Source organism: Erinaceus europaeus, chromosome 1 (assembly GCF_950295315.1).
Source record: "Erinaceus europaeus chromosome 1, mEriEur2.1, whole genome shotgun sequence".
NCBI lineage: Eukaryota > Metazoa > Chordata > Mammalia > Eulipotyphla > Erinaceidae > Erinaceus > Erinaceus europaeus.
In genome coordinates, this window is record NC_080162.1 from 202700028 (window position 1) to 202713246 (window position 13219).

The 13219-nt window shown below is 37.7% G+C and overlaps 1 protein-coding gene across 17 annotated transcripts in view; it reads right to left on the bottom strand.

Annotated features, from left to right (window-relative positions):
* PHF20L1 (PHD finger protein 20 like 1) overlaps positions 1-13219 on the bottom strand; it is a 79395-nt gene that overhangs the window by 37165 nt on the left and 29011 nt on the right. For 11 of the 17 annotated variants that reach the window (XM_060201131.1, XM_060201182.1, XM_060201172.1 and 8 more), the window contains 4 exons: positions 11721-11952; positions 10563-10691; positions 4477-4559; positions 508-760 (listed from right to left, as the gene is read on the bottom strand). In XM_060201131.1, coding sequence (XP_060057114.1) covers positions 508-760; positions 4477-4559; positions 10563-10691; positions 11721-11952 — 697 coding nt within the window. The remainder of the gene's footprint in view (positions 1-507; positions 761-4476; positions 4560-10562; positions 10692-11720; positions 11953-13219) is intronic. The other 6 variants (XM_060201192.1, XM_060201189.1, XM_007521888.3 and 3 more) reach the window with 1 other exon arrangement.

The following is a 13219-nucleotide window of genomic DNA, read 5'->3' on the forward strand; positions in this document are numbered from 1 at the left end:
CATGACGTCTTGTAAAATTCAAATCAAGGAAGGATTCTTCCGTTTTTAAACTTCAAGAGAAATTTAGTACTATAGTCCTAGAAGGATGAATAAAATGTATTGCAGAAAGGATCACAGAAAAGTGAAGACCCTAACTAAATCTGTGAGAATGTTAAGAATTGGAAATAGAGTACTTATCATATCTTTACATACCCTATCAGTATTTAACTTTTTTTTGTAATGAATCAGGCCTCTGATTATGCTTAGCTCATTAGTTAAGAAGAGCCAGATTGTAGAGGAATGTGCTATTAATTAGGAAAGTCTCTCAACCAGCAGTGCAGTCTCTGTACCGGCAATCAGTCAGAAATGTGTATGATTCTTGCCCGAGTTTCAAGTCTTCCCTATCATAGGCACTTCATTTTGAGTTTTTGAAAAAACAACTTCATCAAAATACAACATAACTACAACCAAACGGGCTTTACTGTATCTTAGCGGATAAGTAACTATTTTTTAAAAATCTGTGCTCACTAGTTTTATTTATCACTGAAGAAGAAAGCTGAGATACAAGCGTCAAATCCTCGACTTGTATTAATTCTGGGGCAAGTGGTGATTTAGGGGGCTTTATACACCCAGCAGAATCTCCAGATTCATGTTTGCATTTCTTGCTGCGAGCCTTTCCTGAAGACAAAGTTGAGGATAACAGTGCAGGTTTCTGAGTGTTGGCAGAACTGCTAATGTCAGCTTCATTTTTTTTCTGACTTTGAGGTTTAGGTGAAATCGCCTGAATAAATAATAAAAAATTGATATTTTTATTTTGGTTTCTTCATTTTTTGTTCTCGTATTCTATTTTGATTGCTAAGCAACTTTAGTATCCAAAAACATTGTTAAGAAACATATAACAGTTCTATTACAAATGAAAAACCAAAAAGAACCCACAGATTTATTAACTCAAACTTGAATCGGTTGTCTTTAAAGGGATGCTGTCAACTTTTTATAGGCAAGCTGATTTTTCAAATGTATCTCTGCTCATTCTCAAAACAGAAAATGCTATGTTAGTAGACACTATCAGAGCTGCTCCGACAGAACCTCTCTAAAGCCAGTGAGCAGTGGCCACAGTCACTAGGTGGTGACCAGCATCTCCTATTCTAGCACATTAGAGGAACTGCATTGAAGCTCCTTGACTTCCAGGCTTTCCGTTTCCTTTGTCAACTTAAAGATGGAGGTAAGTAGACAGTTTCCCTTTAAAGAAAGGTCTTAACAGAAAAACAATGACCAAATTAACAGAACATTATCTTTAACTCACTTTAGTGCTGAAAGCCAGTTTCATAAGCATAATGCATCATGAAATCAAAGCCACCAGCAGTACAGAGTTAAAAGACTTTAAAAAAAAATACAAAACAAGCAACAACAACAAAAAGTAAAATAAATATTAAAAAAAAAAAAAAAAACCAAGGATATAAAGTGTAGGTTAAAAACATTGGATTTAAAAACAAAATACGTCGCATTCTTAGATGAGTCTTTACCTTCTTCCTGCCAACTGATACATTTAAAAAAAAATTAGAACTTTGTCAGTTCTTTCATTTTTTTTTTTAAAAAGCTTAATTCACTTGGAAGTAAAAGTTCCTACATATATAAAAATATATGTGAATGTGCCCAAAGACAATAAAGTAGCCATATGAATTTATAAGTTACAGTGTGGAGCTGCCTACATTTTATCTGATATATATATGATCAAAATATGAAATAAACATTTTAATAGAGAGGCCAGGTGGTGGCGCACCTGGTTGAGCCCAAGGACCTAGTTTCGAATGCCCGGTCCACACCTGCAGGGGGAAAATGCTGCAGGTGTCTCTCTGTCTATCGCCCCTTTCCCTTTCAATTTCTGGCTGTCTCTATCCAATAAATAAAGATAATAAAAAAAATTAATTGATACTGGGCTAGGCCTTTTCCCTGAGTTGAATTGCTCACACTATAAATAGCACGCTTGTCTGCAAGAAACTGTATTGCTTCTCTATCTTGTATCTTGTATCTATCTTGTATTCTCTATCTTGTATTTATTGCTTCTCTATCTTGTATGAAGGGCAGCCATCCTGCTTGTAGTGTACAGTTCTCTGTAATGTGAAAAATACTGTCTAGGGACCAAATGGGTATTCTCAGTAAAATTAAAGCACTCCAGCTTTGGTGATCAAACGCACGTGCAGACTTAGTAGTGACTAGGGCAGCTCTGAACGCTCTGCAGATGGCATGCTGGACACACCACCACACACAAGCACTGGTGTCCACTGCCCCATGTTCTTAGTTTACCGGACGGCTTTATTACACAGGAGTAATAACTGAAAAGGGACTTCATAAATGGAAAGGACTCCTGAATTTATCATAAAAGGTGTTGCCAGAAAAGTAATTAGAGCCATTACTTGCAAATAAACAATTTTATTGTTCATCTTCACATGTGTGAGAGACATTACTACAGCATCCATTACTCTTAAGTTACAAAGTTATAAAACAAGGTTTTAAAACTTAAATTAATATCTTGATAAGGTGCTTAACTTCTAAACAAGGACAAATCAACATTTTTATGAACTTACTGAATTATGCATCTAATGCAGGTTTTATCCAAAAGTAAATATAACACGACAATTCCCTAATACAATTAAATAATCTATAATTAGTACTCAGAGAATTGGGGCTTAAGACCACAGAGTTCGAATCTTTTAATGTAAATAAATCCATTAGAGCACAGTAAATTTTAGCTGTATGCCTATTATCAATCTTTGTCATGAATGGTATTATCTCACTCATTAGGACAACAGAGGTTAGTGACAACCAATACCTCTCCTTAAGTTTAATGTTGACACTTAACTAAGATGTGATTCAAAGTTTTATAACTCGGTTTTTAAACTTTGAAGAGGGGCAAACACTTAGCACAAAAATTAAAGAGTTTAGTCACAAAACATTTTCACAATGAAATCAACCTTAAGGACAAATTTAAAAAATAAAGGAACAGCACAGTTCCTAAAGAAATCTAAATGAATTTACAAAGCTTTCATTAAAGGTTATTGGCCTCTTTGTTACAAAACTGGCAAGGACTTGTAGAATTTTTTTAATTATGCAAATACAAACAGCGGAGTTAGTCCATTTATCTTTCTTTGAACTCAATTCCAAAATGTCGCTCAGGATAGCTCCCCTCTGAAATGGGCACTGCCCAGTGAATGTATCTCCATAGAAAAGAAGTCATTTTCACAATCACAGTCACCTTAGCAGGACTGTGTGATGAAAGATTGACATTGTAATGAATTTTCCAGAAACATTTTATTACCCAAGTCCCTGATTTATTGCAGTCTGAGAATACCACAAACAGTAGTGAAAATACAAAATATTGTTCTATCTGGGAATGGTTGAGCAAAGTAATACACAGTAAAAAAAAAGTCACTGAAAATTTGGTTGATATACTAACAATAACGGCAAAGACTTCACCGTTTGATGACTACAGAGAAGTATAAAGTATGATTCACTGACTTACTAATCAATTTAAAAGACCATTGATTTACTACGTTAATGCAGGCACCGGAACAACGCACTGTCATCAAATCAGGCCCAAAATTAACCCTGAAAAACTCAATACAATATCAATTCAATTTGGACCAAAGTTAAAAGCGCAGAAAAGAGCAAAAAGATACTCATTTTAAAGACTTCTTTATTAGAATACTAATAAAGAAAATTAAAATCATACAAAAAGGCTACATTAAAACTACATTAAGGCTCAGATTTTAAAACAGGAGAACCAAGAAAACTCCGTTATGGCTCGTATTGTGTTTTCCTAGTATTACAGTGCCCCAGAGTTAAGCCCTTCAAGGATGTAAAAGCATGCGGTCACTATGTACAGGGAGAGTGGGGATCTGAAGGCAACCAAGGCAAAAATCAAGCAACTGCAACCTTCACTTTTAAGTTCCTCTATTAGGTGGTTTAATGTCAGACCCTTAATATTTTTAATTATCTTTTATTTTGTAGTTATTAAAATATACATCCTAGCAAAAAAAGTATGGCTCATTGATCAATTCATAAAACACAGTCAAGTCTAACACCAATTCCTACAATATAAAAGAAACTTCTTGTAAAAGAAGCTTTATTAGATGCCCCCAAAAAAACCCTGTTTAAATTCACAAATGAAAAGTATTTGTGTATGGGTCTTTTTGTAAGCAACCTAAAGGAAATTCAGCTGGAAGCTTATACCCTGTGAAGCCTGTATTCCAGGCCTTCAAAATCTGGAGACAAAGGCTTGAATGCCAGTCTACTGGAAAACAAACTTTAATGAAGTCTATTGTTTATCTGTTTACCTCGGAGAAGGCAAAGTTTAAAAATATATATATCAATTAGTTCGTTTTCTAGCCTCATAGCTGAGCCAAAGGGCAAGGTCAAGTGGGTGGATACTGTAACTCCCTGCTCCCTGCTCACTCCAGCTGGCCACCTTGAACAAAATCCAACGCTACCGTTTCATACCTGCTCCAGCAATGGAGCCGCTTCACTGTGGTCTTCCTTTTTCTCGGCACCATCCACCCCAACAGCTTTGGATGCCAACAAACCTTGAGAAAAATCGTACAGAAATGGCTTATTAGAAAAAAAAAAAAAATACGTTTTCACCCTAATTTACTTCTCAAAAAAAAAACAAAACAAAACAAAAACCATTGCATCTGGAATTCCCCACACTTTTTAATATCTAGGAAGCAAATAGTCTTAAATCTTCATTTGTCAAAAATACAAACATTCTAAATCACTCAAGAGATTGCATTAGAACTAAGAGTTGTTTATAGGTAGTTTTTTTAAGTTACTACCCTTAGAAATTCTGGCTTGGTGTCCAGAAACCGAAGATAGTTAATACAGGCTATCTATAAAACTGAAATGAAATAGAAACTAGTGTTAAGATGTGGTAAATTCTTCTTAACATCTAGAATGTAAAATAAGACCTTTGTGACTATATTAACTTAAAAAAAAAAAAAACTGCCGACAAGCTTTCATTTCACTTGGGTTGTTTAACCCCAGTTTTAACATTGATCTTGTGACCAGGTCCAACATAGAAACTTATGAAAATTGACACATCCATTAATTTATTAATGGAAAATAAATATGGGTTTTCCCTACATTTTAAAGTATTATAGATTCATCATTAAAATGATGAGATAACCTAGCATTACAGCTATTCTAACGTATACCACTAATTCTGAGTTTTAGAAGACGTACTTTCTGTGGTATGTACTATAACTGACCACAGAAAACGTTAAAAATTTGTTTTACTACTTATCAGCACTTAGCCAAGACTCTTTGCTAAGCACCTCGGATGAAGTCCGATTTATAATTCTTACTAAGTTGTTTTCGCAAGTGACCATTTAAAATAATGTCTCTGACTTCAAGTTTGCCTCAAAGCAACGTACATGCGTAACCATCGACAGCACAGTAGACTTGCTGCGGCAAATCATATAGAGAGTGACCTGAAGTCAACAGCATAATGTACTAGGAGGGAAACGGTGTCCCAAATGCCACATAACTCAGAGCTAGCCTCGTGGTGACATCTCTCGACAAGTACAGGTAACTATGCCTGTAAGCTAAGTAGGGATTCCAAAATCAAAACTATTATTAAAACTACTGCCAAGCATCAGACTAGTTGCTACTGCTGCCATTTTGTTTGTTTGTTTGTTTTTGTTCTGCCATCAAGGTTATCGCTGGGGCTCAGTGGAGCACTATGGACCCACCAAGCCTCACTGCCACATTTTTCCTTTTTAATTTCCTGAAAGGAATTAAGAGGGAACAAGGAGGGAGAGGAGGAGAGACAAGAGACACCCGCAGACCTGCTCCACTGCTCGTGAAGTCTCTCCATTTGTGGGCGGGACCTAAGGGCTCGAACCCAGGTCCCAGCGTATGGCAACATGTGCACTTAACCAGGGGCACCGCTGCCTAGCCCCTAGTCAACTGGAGAGCTGAGAACCATGTACATTCAGCTGTGATTTACAAGAGGTATGTCTGAGTATTTCAACGTATCAGTAATTCACAGGAAAACTGCTATTTGGCCCAGTTGGAGACAGTAATTCACATAGCTGGAGTTTATGTTATCAAGTGTAGATTTACATGGGCAAACAGTATGTGAATAATTTAACAAAGATTGTTTATAAAACAACTTCCATCTTGATTATATCAACATAAGTTCAGGATATGTTTTAAGACTGAAGATGTAGCTCAGAGCATCTTTTCATCTATTTAAAACTCTAGGTGTTCACTGGGTTTTTACTTTTCTAGTCAATATTTTCAAGGGTCAAGTTCTACTTTTGAGAGCTATTGAAACATAAAATTTATGTGCTTGTTGATTACTGAATATATCTTACATTCTATTTCTTTCACAGGTGGTAATTTTTTGTTGTTGTTGTTGAATTGCCACCAGAGTTATCACTGGAGCTTGGTACCGGCCCTTTGAATCCACCATTCTCAGCAGTCATTTCTTCCTTTCCTCCTCCCTTCCTTCCTACCTTTGGTTCTCTCTTTCTATTTTATTAGGTAGGACAGAGAGAAGTCGAGAGAGAATGGGGATATGCAGAGAGAGATAGACACCTGCAGATCTACCTCGTCCGCTCATGAGGTGTTCCCCCTGCAGGTGGGGAGCCAGCCGAGGTTTAAACCTGGGTCTTTAGGTATAGTGACGGCCTATGGTCATGTGTACTCAAATGGGTCCCTCAGAATACATTTAAAATCTCAATAGATGGGATAGGTCACAAGCAAAATAAAAAAGAAGGAAACAGAACTACAAGTTTTAAAAGAAAAAAATAGCTCATCTATATTCTGGGAATTTAAATCAGGATATTAGAGCCAACTAATTGGACAAAACAGGTTCCTAAGGAAACATTCTGACCGCCTGCAGCAGTAGTCCAACACCTCTGACTTGATCTGCTACTGAAGTCCTGGGGGAAATGAACTATCCTTAGCAAATAAGAACGGAAAAGAAACGCAAATAAAATTCATTTGCATTATTTCCACACACGTCGTTGGTACATCCCTAACATCTCCCTCCAGGAAAGAAACAAAACAAACAAAAAACTCTATCAAGTATTTACCTTAACAGAATTTACTATGCAACTTTAACAAAGTATTAAATGTAAGGCAAATTAATAGCAGATATTCATTAAGTACCACACTGTTCTACTTCCTTAATATTCTACTGCCACTATAAAATGTAGAGCTTGCCTCTCACTGCCAAGAGGAGCAAAAAGAAGAGAGGACAGAACACCCTGGCGTGACAGAAGAGAAGAAGTGGTGTGGTGGTATTTGTGGTCTACTGTACAGCCAAGGATTCCACAACATGCTATCCTTGCTGGGGGTAAGAATATACTGTTCTTGCTATTATTAAAAACATATTACTGCTCAATTAAAAACTTTGGGTGTAGTGGTCCGGAAGGAAGTGCAGCAGATAAAGCCTTTGACTCTTGAGCATGAGGTCCTGAGTTCTATCCCCGGCAGCACATGTACCAGAGTGATGTCTGGCTCTTTCCCTCTCTCCTCTTATCTTCTTCACGAATAAATAAAAGCTTAAAAAAAAAAGAAACAACTTTGGGTGGATATATGTTTAGAATTTCTTAATCTCCACAAACACAGCTAAGCTGGCTATCTGGGGCCACCTAGAACTCTTCAAAAACAGAGCCGGAGTCAACTACTGTTTGCCCTTTTATGCCCTTCACAACCTACATTTGAAAATATACTCAATGTAGCTTTTAGTTATTTTATTGCAAAGTACAGATTTGATTATCATTATAAAACTTTCTATTCTAAATCAGTATGCCTAAGGTATATAACTATGAGTAAGTTATATTACACAATGAAAAAAATGCAACTGCAATTTCAATACCTACTTTATTTGGAAACTTTGAAAGTCACCTCATATCATTATATATATATATATATAAGAATCAGGTTCAGGGGATCGATAAGACAGCTCACCTGGCAGGGCGCTTGCTCTGCCACGCATAATAGCCCTGGGAAGACTATATGGGAATACTATATATACACTGAGGAGAATCTCAATGCTGTGGTGTGTCTCCCTCTCTATTTCTAAAATTCACTCGAGTGGTAAAGCCCTGGTGACAGTATAAATAAGTAAATGCACTGGATAAAACAGAAACCAGATCTACAACTTCTACATGGTGTGTATATAGGCGAATGCACTGGATAAAACAGAAACCAGATCTACAACTTCTGCATGTGTGTATATAGGCAACAGAAAGACAGTGAATACAGGAATTAAACTTATCTTTCTGGCTTGGACAAGTTTTTCCAGCTAGAATTATTTTACTAATAAGCGGAAAAAAAAAAAAAAAAAAAAGGAGGCGAGGACAGAACAGTCTGAGGTGCTGCCATGACCACAGATTTCTCTCTTGGTAGAAAAGGGATCAGAAATACATGTCGAAGTAAAGTTGAGAAACTTATACACCGTAATTCCACACCAGGTAACTACTTTATATTTTCTGTCATCTTTTTTTAAGTACTACAAATAAATTTTGCTGTACAAAGGCAAGCTGGACTTTAGCTGCTGAAGGCAATTTTTTATCTACCATTTCTTTTGCATGACACAGCTGTGGCAAGGCATTAGGTAGTAAGTGCAGAGAGAACCTCTCGAGGGAATGATCATACGCCTTCTGAGAAAATAAAGGGTAAAGATCATAATGCTCTTACATCCGTAAAATCTTAGGCTTTTCTGCTGCAAAGTTACTGCTTGTTCAGTTGAGATTCCTAAGGGGGAGGGAAGATAAAGTCTCTCCAGAGAAGAAGCAGGGGTACTAAGCAACCAATATTAAGATTTCTTGAGGCACAGGGTAAGACAGCTCCTCTTCCCCACTAGTGTCTCTGCAAAGGCATGTGAAGAGAATGCTTCACTGTGGACGCAGCTTGGTTTCGTCTGCTTTCTTCTTAAAACACTAAGCTGGAACTCCTCAGCATGGCACACATAAGAATAGACTGACTGAGACTCAAACGTGGTTATCCAGATTGCAGGGCAAACTGTCATGGTGCTGAGCTGGCAGTCACATCACACATCAACATCACTTCTGTCTTCCTTGATCTTAGCTCTTCCAATAGAGTTGTCTCCACCTCACCATCACAGGAGTCGGAAGCTCTATCACACCTCTTGCCACAGTCCAAGCACTAAGCTTGGTTATTCCACAGTGAAACTGAAGTGTCACACTGCCATCAGAGCAATCGGCATGCTCTTTCTCTACAGCTAAGAGGTGCTAAGGAGAGGCTGAATGGCTGATAGATTTAAAATGTCCCCTCTGGGGCCTGAGAGAGCAGCACAGGTTAGATCATGTAATATAGGAAGTGTTACAGCAACAGAGGAGTGACGATGCTGTGTTATGGTGTCTGTCTGTCTGTCTGTCTGTCTGTCTCTGAATGAAAAGTGACTCCAAAGTAGCACAGAGCAAAGAAACTGTGTAAGTGCAGGGCCGAGGCCCACTGATAGGATGTATCAGTATTTCCTATCATGGAGCCATTTACTTTATAAATGCACAAAACTACTAACAAGTAGAAAAGAAACATGCTGGTCTATTGTAGCTGGTTATAATCACTAAGATGAATACTCTAATAAAGGTGGGGGTGCCTGCCAGAGCACTCACAAGGTGAAAGGCATCGCACTGCTGTGTTTCCACAGCTCACAAAATCACCAAAATGTTCAATTTATTGTTTATTCTTGGATCTGACAATGAAACTAAGTTTTTTCAAATTACATTTTTGTTTTTAAAGTCAGCAGGACTTACTTAGCTTTCTTAGGTCAACGACTAAGATTCATCTTGGCCTCAGAATAAGAACATATGATTTAATAAAGTGTTTTGACATATACTCGGGAAAAAGAGATACATTCACAATATCTTTAAAGGCTACAATCATTAGAACTAGGCCTTGGCAGACACAGATATCCGCATGCCTGGGCCTCACTGTATGACTGACCTCGTGTGCGCGGGTGAGGCCCGGAGTCGGGCATTTCTCCTCACTCTGACACTCTACTTCTCAATTAAGACAAAACATAGAGAAATAAGCCCACAATATACACACCGCCTTGAAGATGAATATGAAATGTTTAAAATCAATCTAGCCACTTTCACAATGAGAACTGAACTGATTCGGGAACTGAGTGCTGGATTCATGTTAATGATCCTATGGTACCATCTTTAACGAGGCTGGTCAAGAGCAGAAATGTCTGTGGAATCGTATTTAGAATCTCAGACCTACGTTGTCATATACTGACAAAAGTAAATAATTCAACTCTTATGGAAACTACTCCTAGCACCTAGGTGACTTTTAAAACTACTCAATTCTCTAATACCTGACCCTGTCATTCCTCACAACATCCCTGTGAGGTAGGTAGGAGCAATGTAATATATCCCATAACAAAATAAACTGACAGTGTTGAAAGACACTGATCTTGAGTACCATAAAGTAACTACCTTTCAGGCTCACCAGTTTGTTATACTAAACCCAAAGTAAAGTTTGTTTTATTCAAAACAAGCTACACTAAAGTCAACCCTCCATTCCCCCCAGAAAGAATCGTAGTTTACCAGTAATCTTGTTCAGTCGGGCTCTCTTTGCCTGAAATGAGTTGCCTTGATTATTTTTCCTCTTGTTCGACAATGTATTCTCTGGCTGTGGAAAGACCATCTTTGGAACGTTCTCTACATGAAGTCCTACTTTTAATAGAATACATCAAGAATCCGAAGTTAAAACACATGAATCACCTTACAGAGTAAACAGCAAGAGCTTTGAACTCCTTCTTAAATCTAGTGCTTGGCAGAGAACTTTTAAAATCACGAATCACCCTGGATTCATATTTTATACGTTAAGAGAATCCTAAGCAGTTACTCATTATAAAAAAAGAAAATTGGGGAGTTGGGTGGTAGCACAGCGGATTAAGCGCACGTGGCACAGAGCGCCAAGGACTGGCGGAAGGATCCCAGTTCAAGCCCCCGGCTCCCCACCTGCAGGGGAGTCGCTTCACAAGTGGTGAAGCAGGTCTGCAGGTGTCTGTCTTTCTCTCCCCTCTCTGTCTTGCCCTCCTCTCTCCATTTCTCTCTGTCCTATCCAATGACGACGACATATCAACAACAATAATAAATACAACAATAAAACAAGAGCAACAAAAGGGAATAATAAAAAAAAAAAGAAATAGAAGAAAATGACTCAGTGCCTTTTCCATATTATATACTTAAATATATGCAGAAGCATTTAAAAGCCTAACAAAAAACTAAAGGACCAATAAAAAGGCTAATAATGAGAAATTTCTAATGAAACAGTTTTCTTTTCTTTCTTTTAATGAGAGAGACAGACAGAAATCTGGGGAGAGGCAGGCACACACCTGTAGCCCCACTGCTCACGGTGCTGCCTTGCTGCAGGGGGGGACCAAGGGCTGGAGCCTCACACCTTGCACTGGTTAACTTAAGCGCTTTACCAGCTGTGCCACTGCCCAGCCCCACTAGTAAAGACTCCGCTCATTTCTCTTCCAGAGTCTTGAGGGCATTCGCTATCTAAGGCCCATCTTAGACCATTAATCTTCAGATCTGAAAGATGCTAACATTTAAAAAAAAAAAAAAAAAATTAGCAATCATGTTAGGGGAAAAGGCCTAGCAGATACATTTAAAATGACTACAGCCAAGAGGTTTGACTTATTTACTACGTGAGTCTGTCACTACAAGGAATGAAAATAAGAACTTATTTTGTACCGAAGGGCTCACTAGATGTGGGCAGATCTTCTTTCTTGTCAGCTTCTGCTGCGGCTTTAGAGCTGGAAGTCTCTTCCTTCTTTGAAGGTACTTTAAACCATTTTCTTTCATCTTTCTCTTTCTCTTTCTCTTTCTCTTTCTCTTTGTTGCTGTTAGCGCTGGCTCGAGGCTTATTCCCTGTTTTATTCTTGGCTGCAGCTGCAGCAGCCGCTTTGACTAAAGCTATCCAATCCTCCAAAGGAAAAACACAACACATGTTTAGTATTAAAGTTACTGAAAACACGACTATACTAATGAATGAAAACATTTCACATTTTCAAAGCTCTTTTTACTCTCAAGCAGAAATATAAAAACTGAATTGACTCTGTGTGTGTGTGTTATCAACAAGGCAGATACTCAAAGATAACAAACTAAAGGTTACTTGGTTTACAGAATCATAGAAAGCAAAAAAAAAAAAAAATCAATGACAAGTAATTCTTTAATACCGAAATAAAACCTAAATAATACAGGACACCTATGGGCACAGCATGACATGCCATCTTAGCAGATTAAGCCTCAGATGCTGAATTGTGTTTCTTCTCTGCACTAGAACGGACTGTTAAAGAGATAAGGAAAATACTTCCTCAAGAACATAAATAAATAAAGAGTAAATGAAATGTATTTCCATTGACCAAATCACTAGTCATTATTAGGAAGAATGGTCAACTTCACAAAAATTCAGATGCAAGTTTTTAAAGTTCAGATATCAATTCATCTGACCATCATCAGTTAAACTGTGAGGTTCCACCCTTTCCTACTTCTTCTGGCTCAGTTTTAGTTATTATTCCTCTGAGAAGCAGAGGTAGTGATTTTTTTTCTTTTTTTTTTTTTTTTACTTTCTGCTGTGTAATTTTGTTTTCAAATAAACATCTATTGTAAAAATATGATGCAAAGAACTGGTGTTAACATTTAAATTTTCACAGACAAAAGGCTGCTTTATAACAAATGTTTGATGTGCCCTCTCTACAGCCTACCTCTATGAAGCCAAATTAAGGCCTCTAAACCGTCACACAGTATACCTGCTTCCATCCAAGCAAGATATGTCACATTAAAGATTTAGCTTAGGGAGTTTGGCTTAAGGATCCCGGTTTTGAGCCCCCGGCTCCCCATTTGCAGGGAAGTAGCTTCCCAAGTGGTGCAGCAGGTCTACAGGTGTCTACCTTTCTCTCCCCCTCCTCTCTCCATTTCTCTCTGTCCTATCTAACAATGATGACATCAGTAACTACAACAAAAATAAAAAACAACAAGGGCAACAAAAGGGAAAATAGATAAATATTAAAAAATTTAAAAAAAAAAAAAAGCTTTAGCTTAAGCAAGAAAAAACTTTTTACATCAGATGCATCTAATTCATGAGTTACTTTAACAACCCTGTACCAAAAGGTAACTCATGTCTGCTTAGCCTAAAACTAGATGCTACAAGATGACCAGTCACTGCAATCTAGGTGTGACTGGGCATTGTG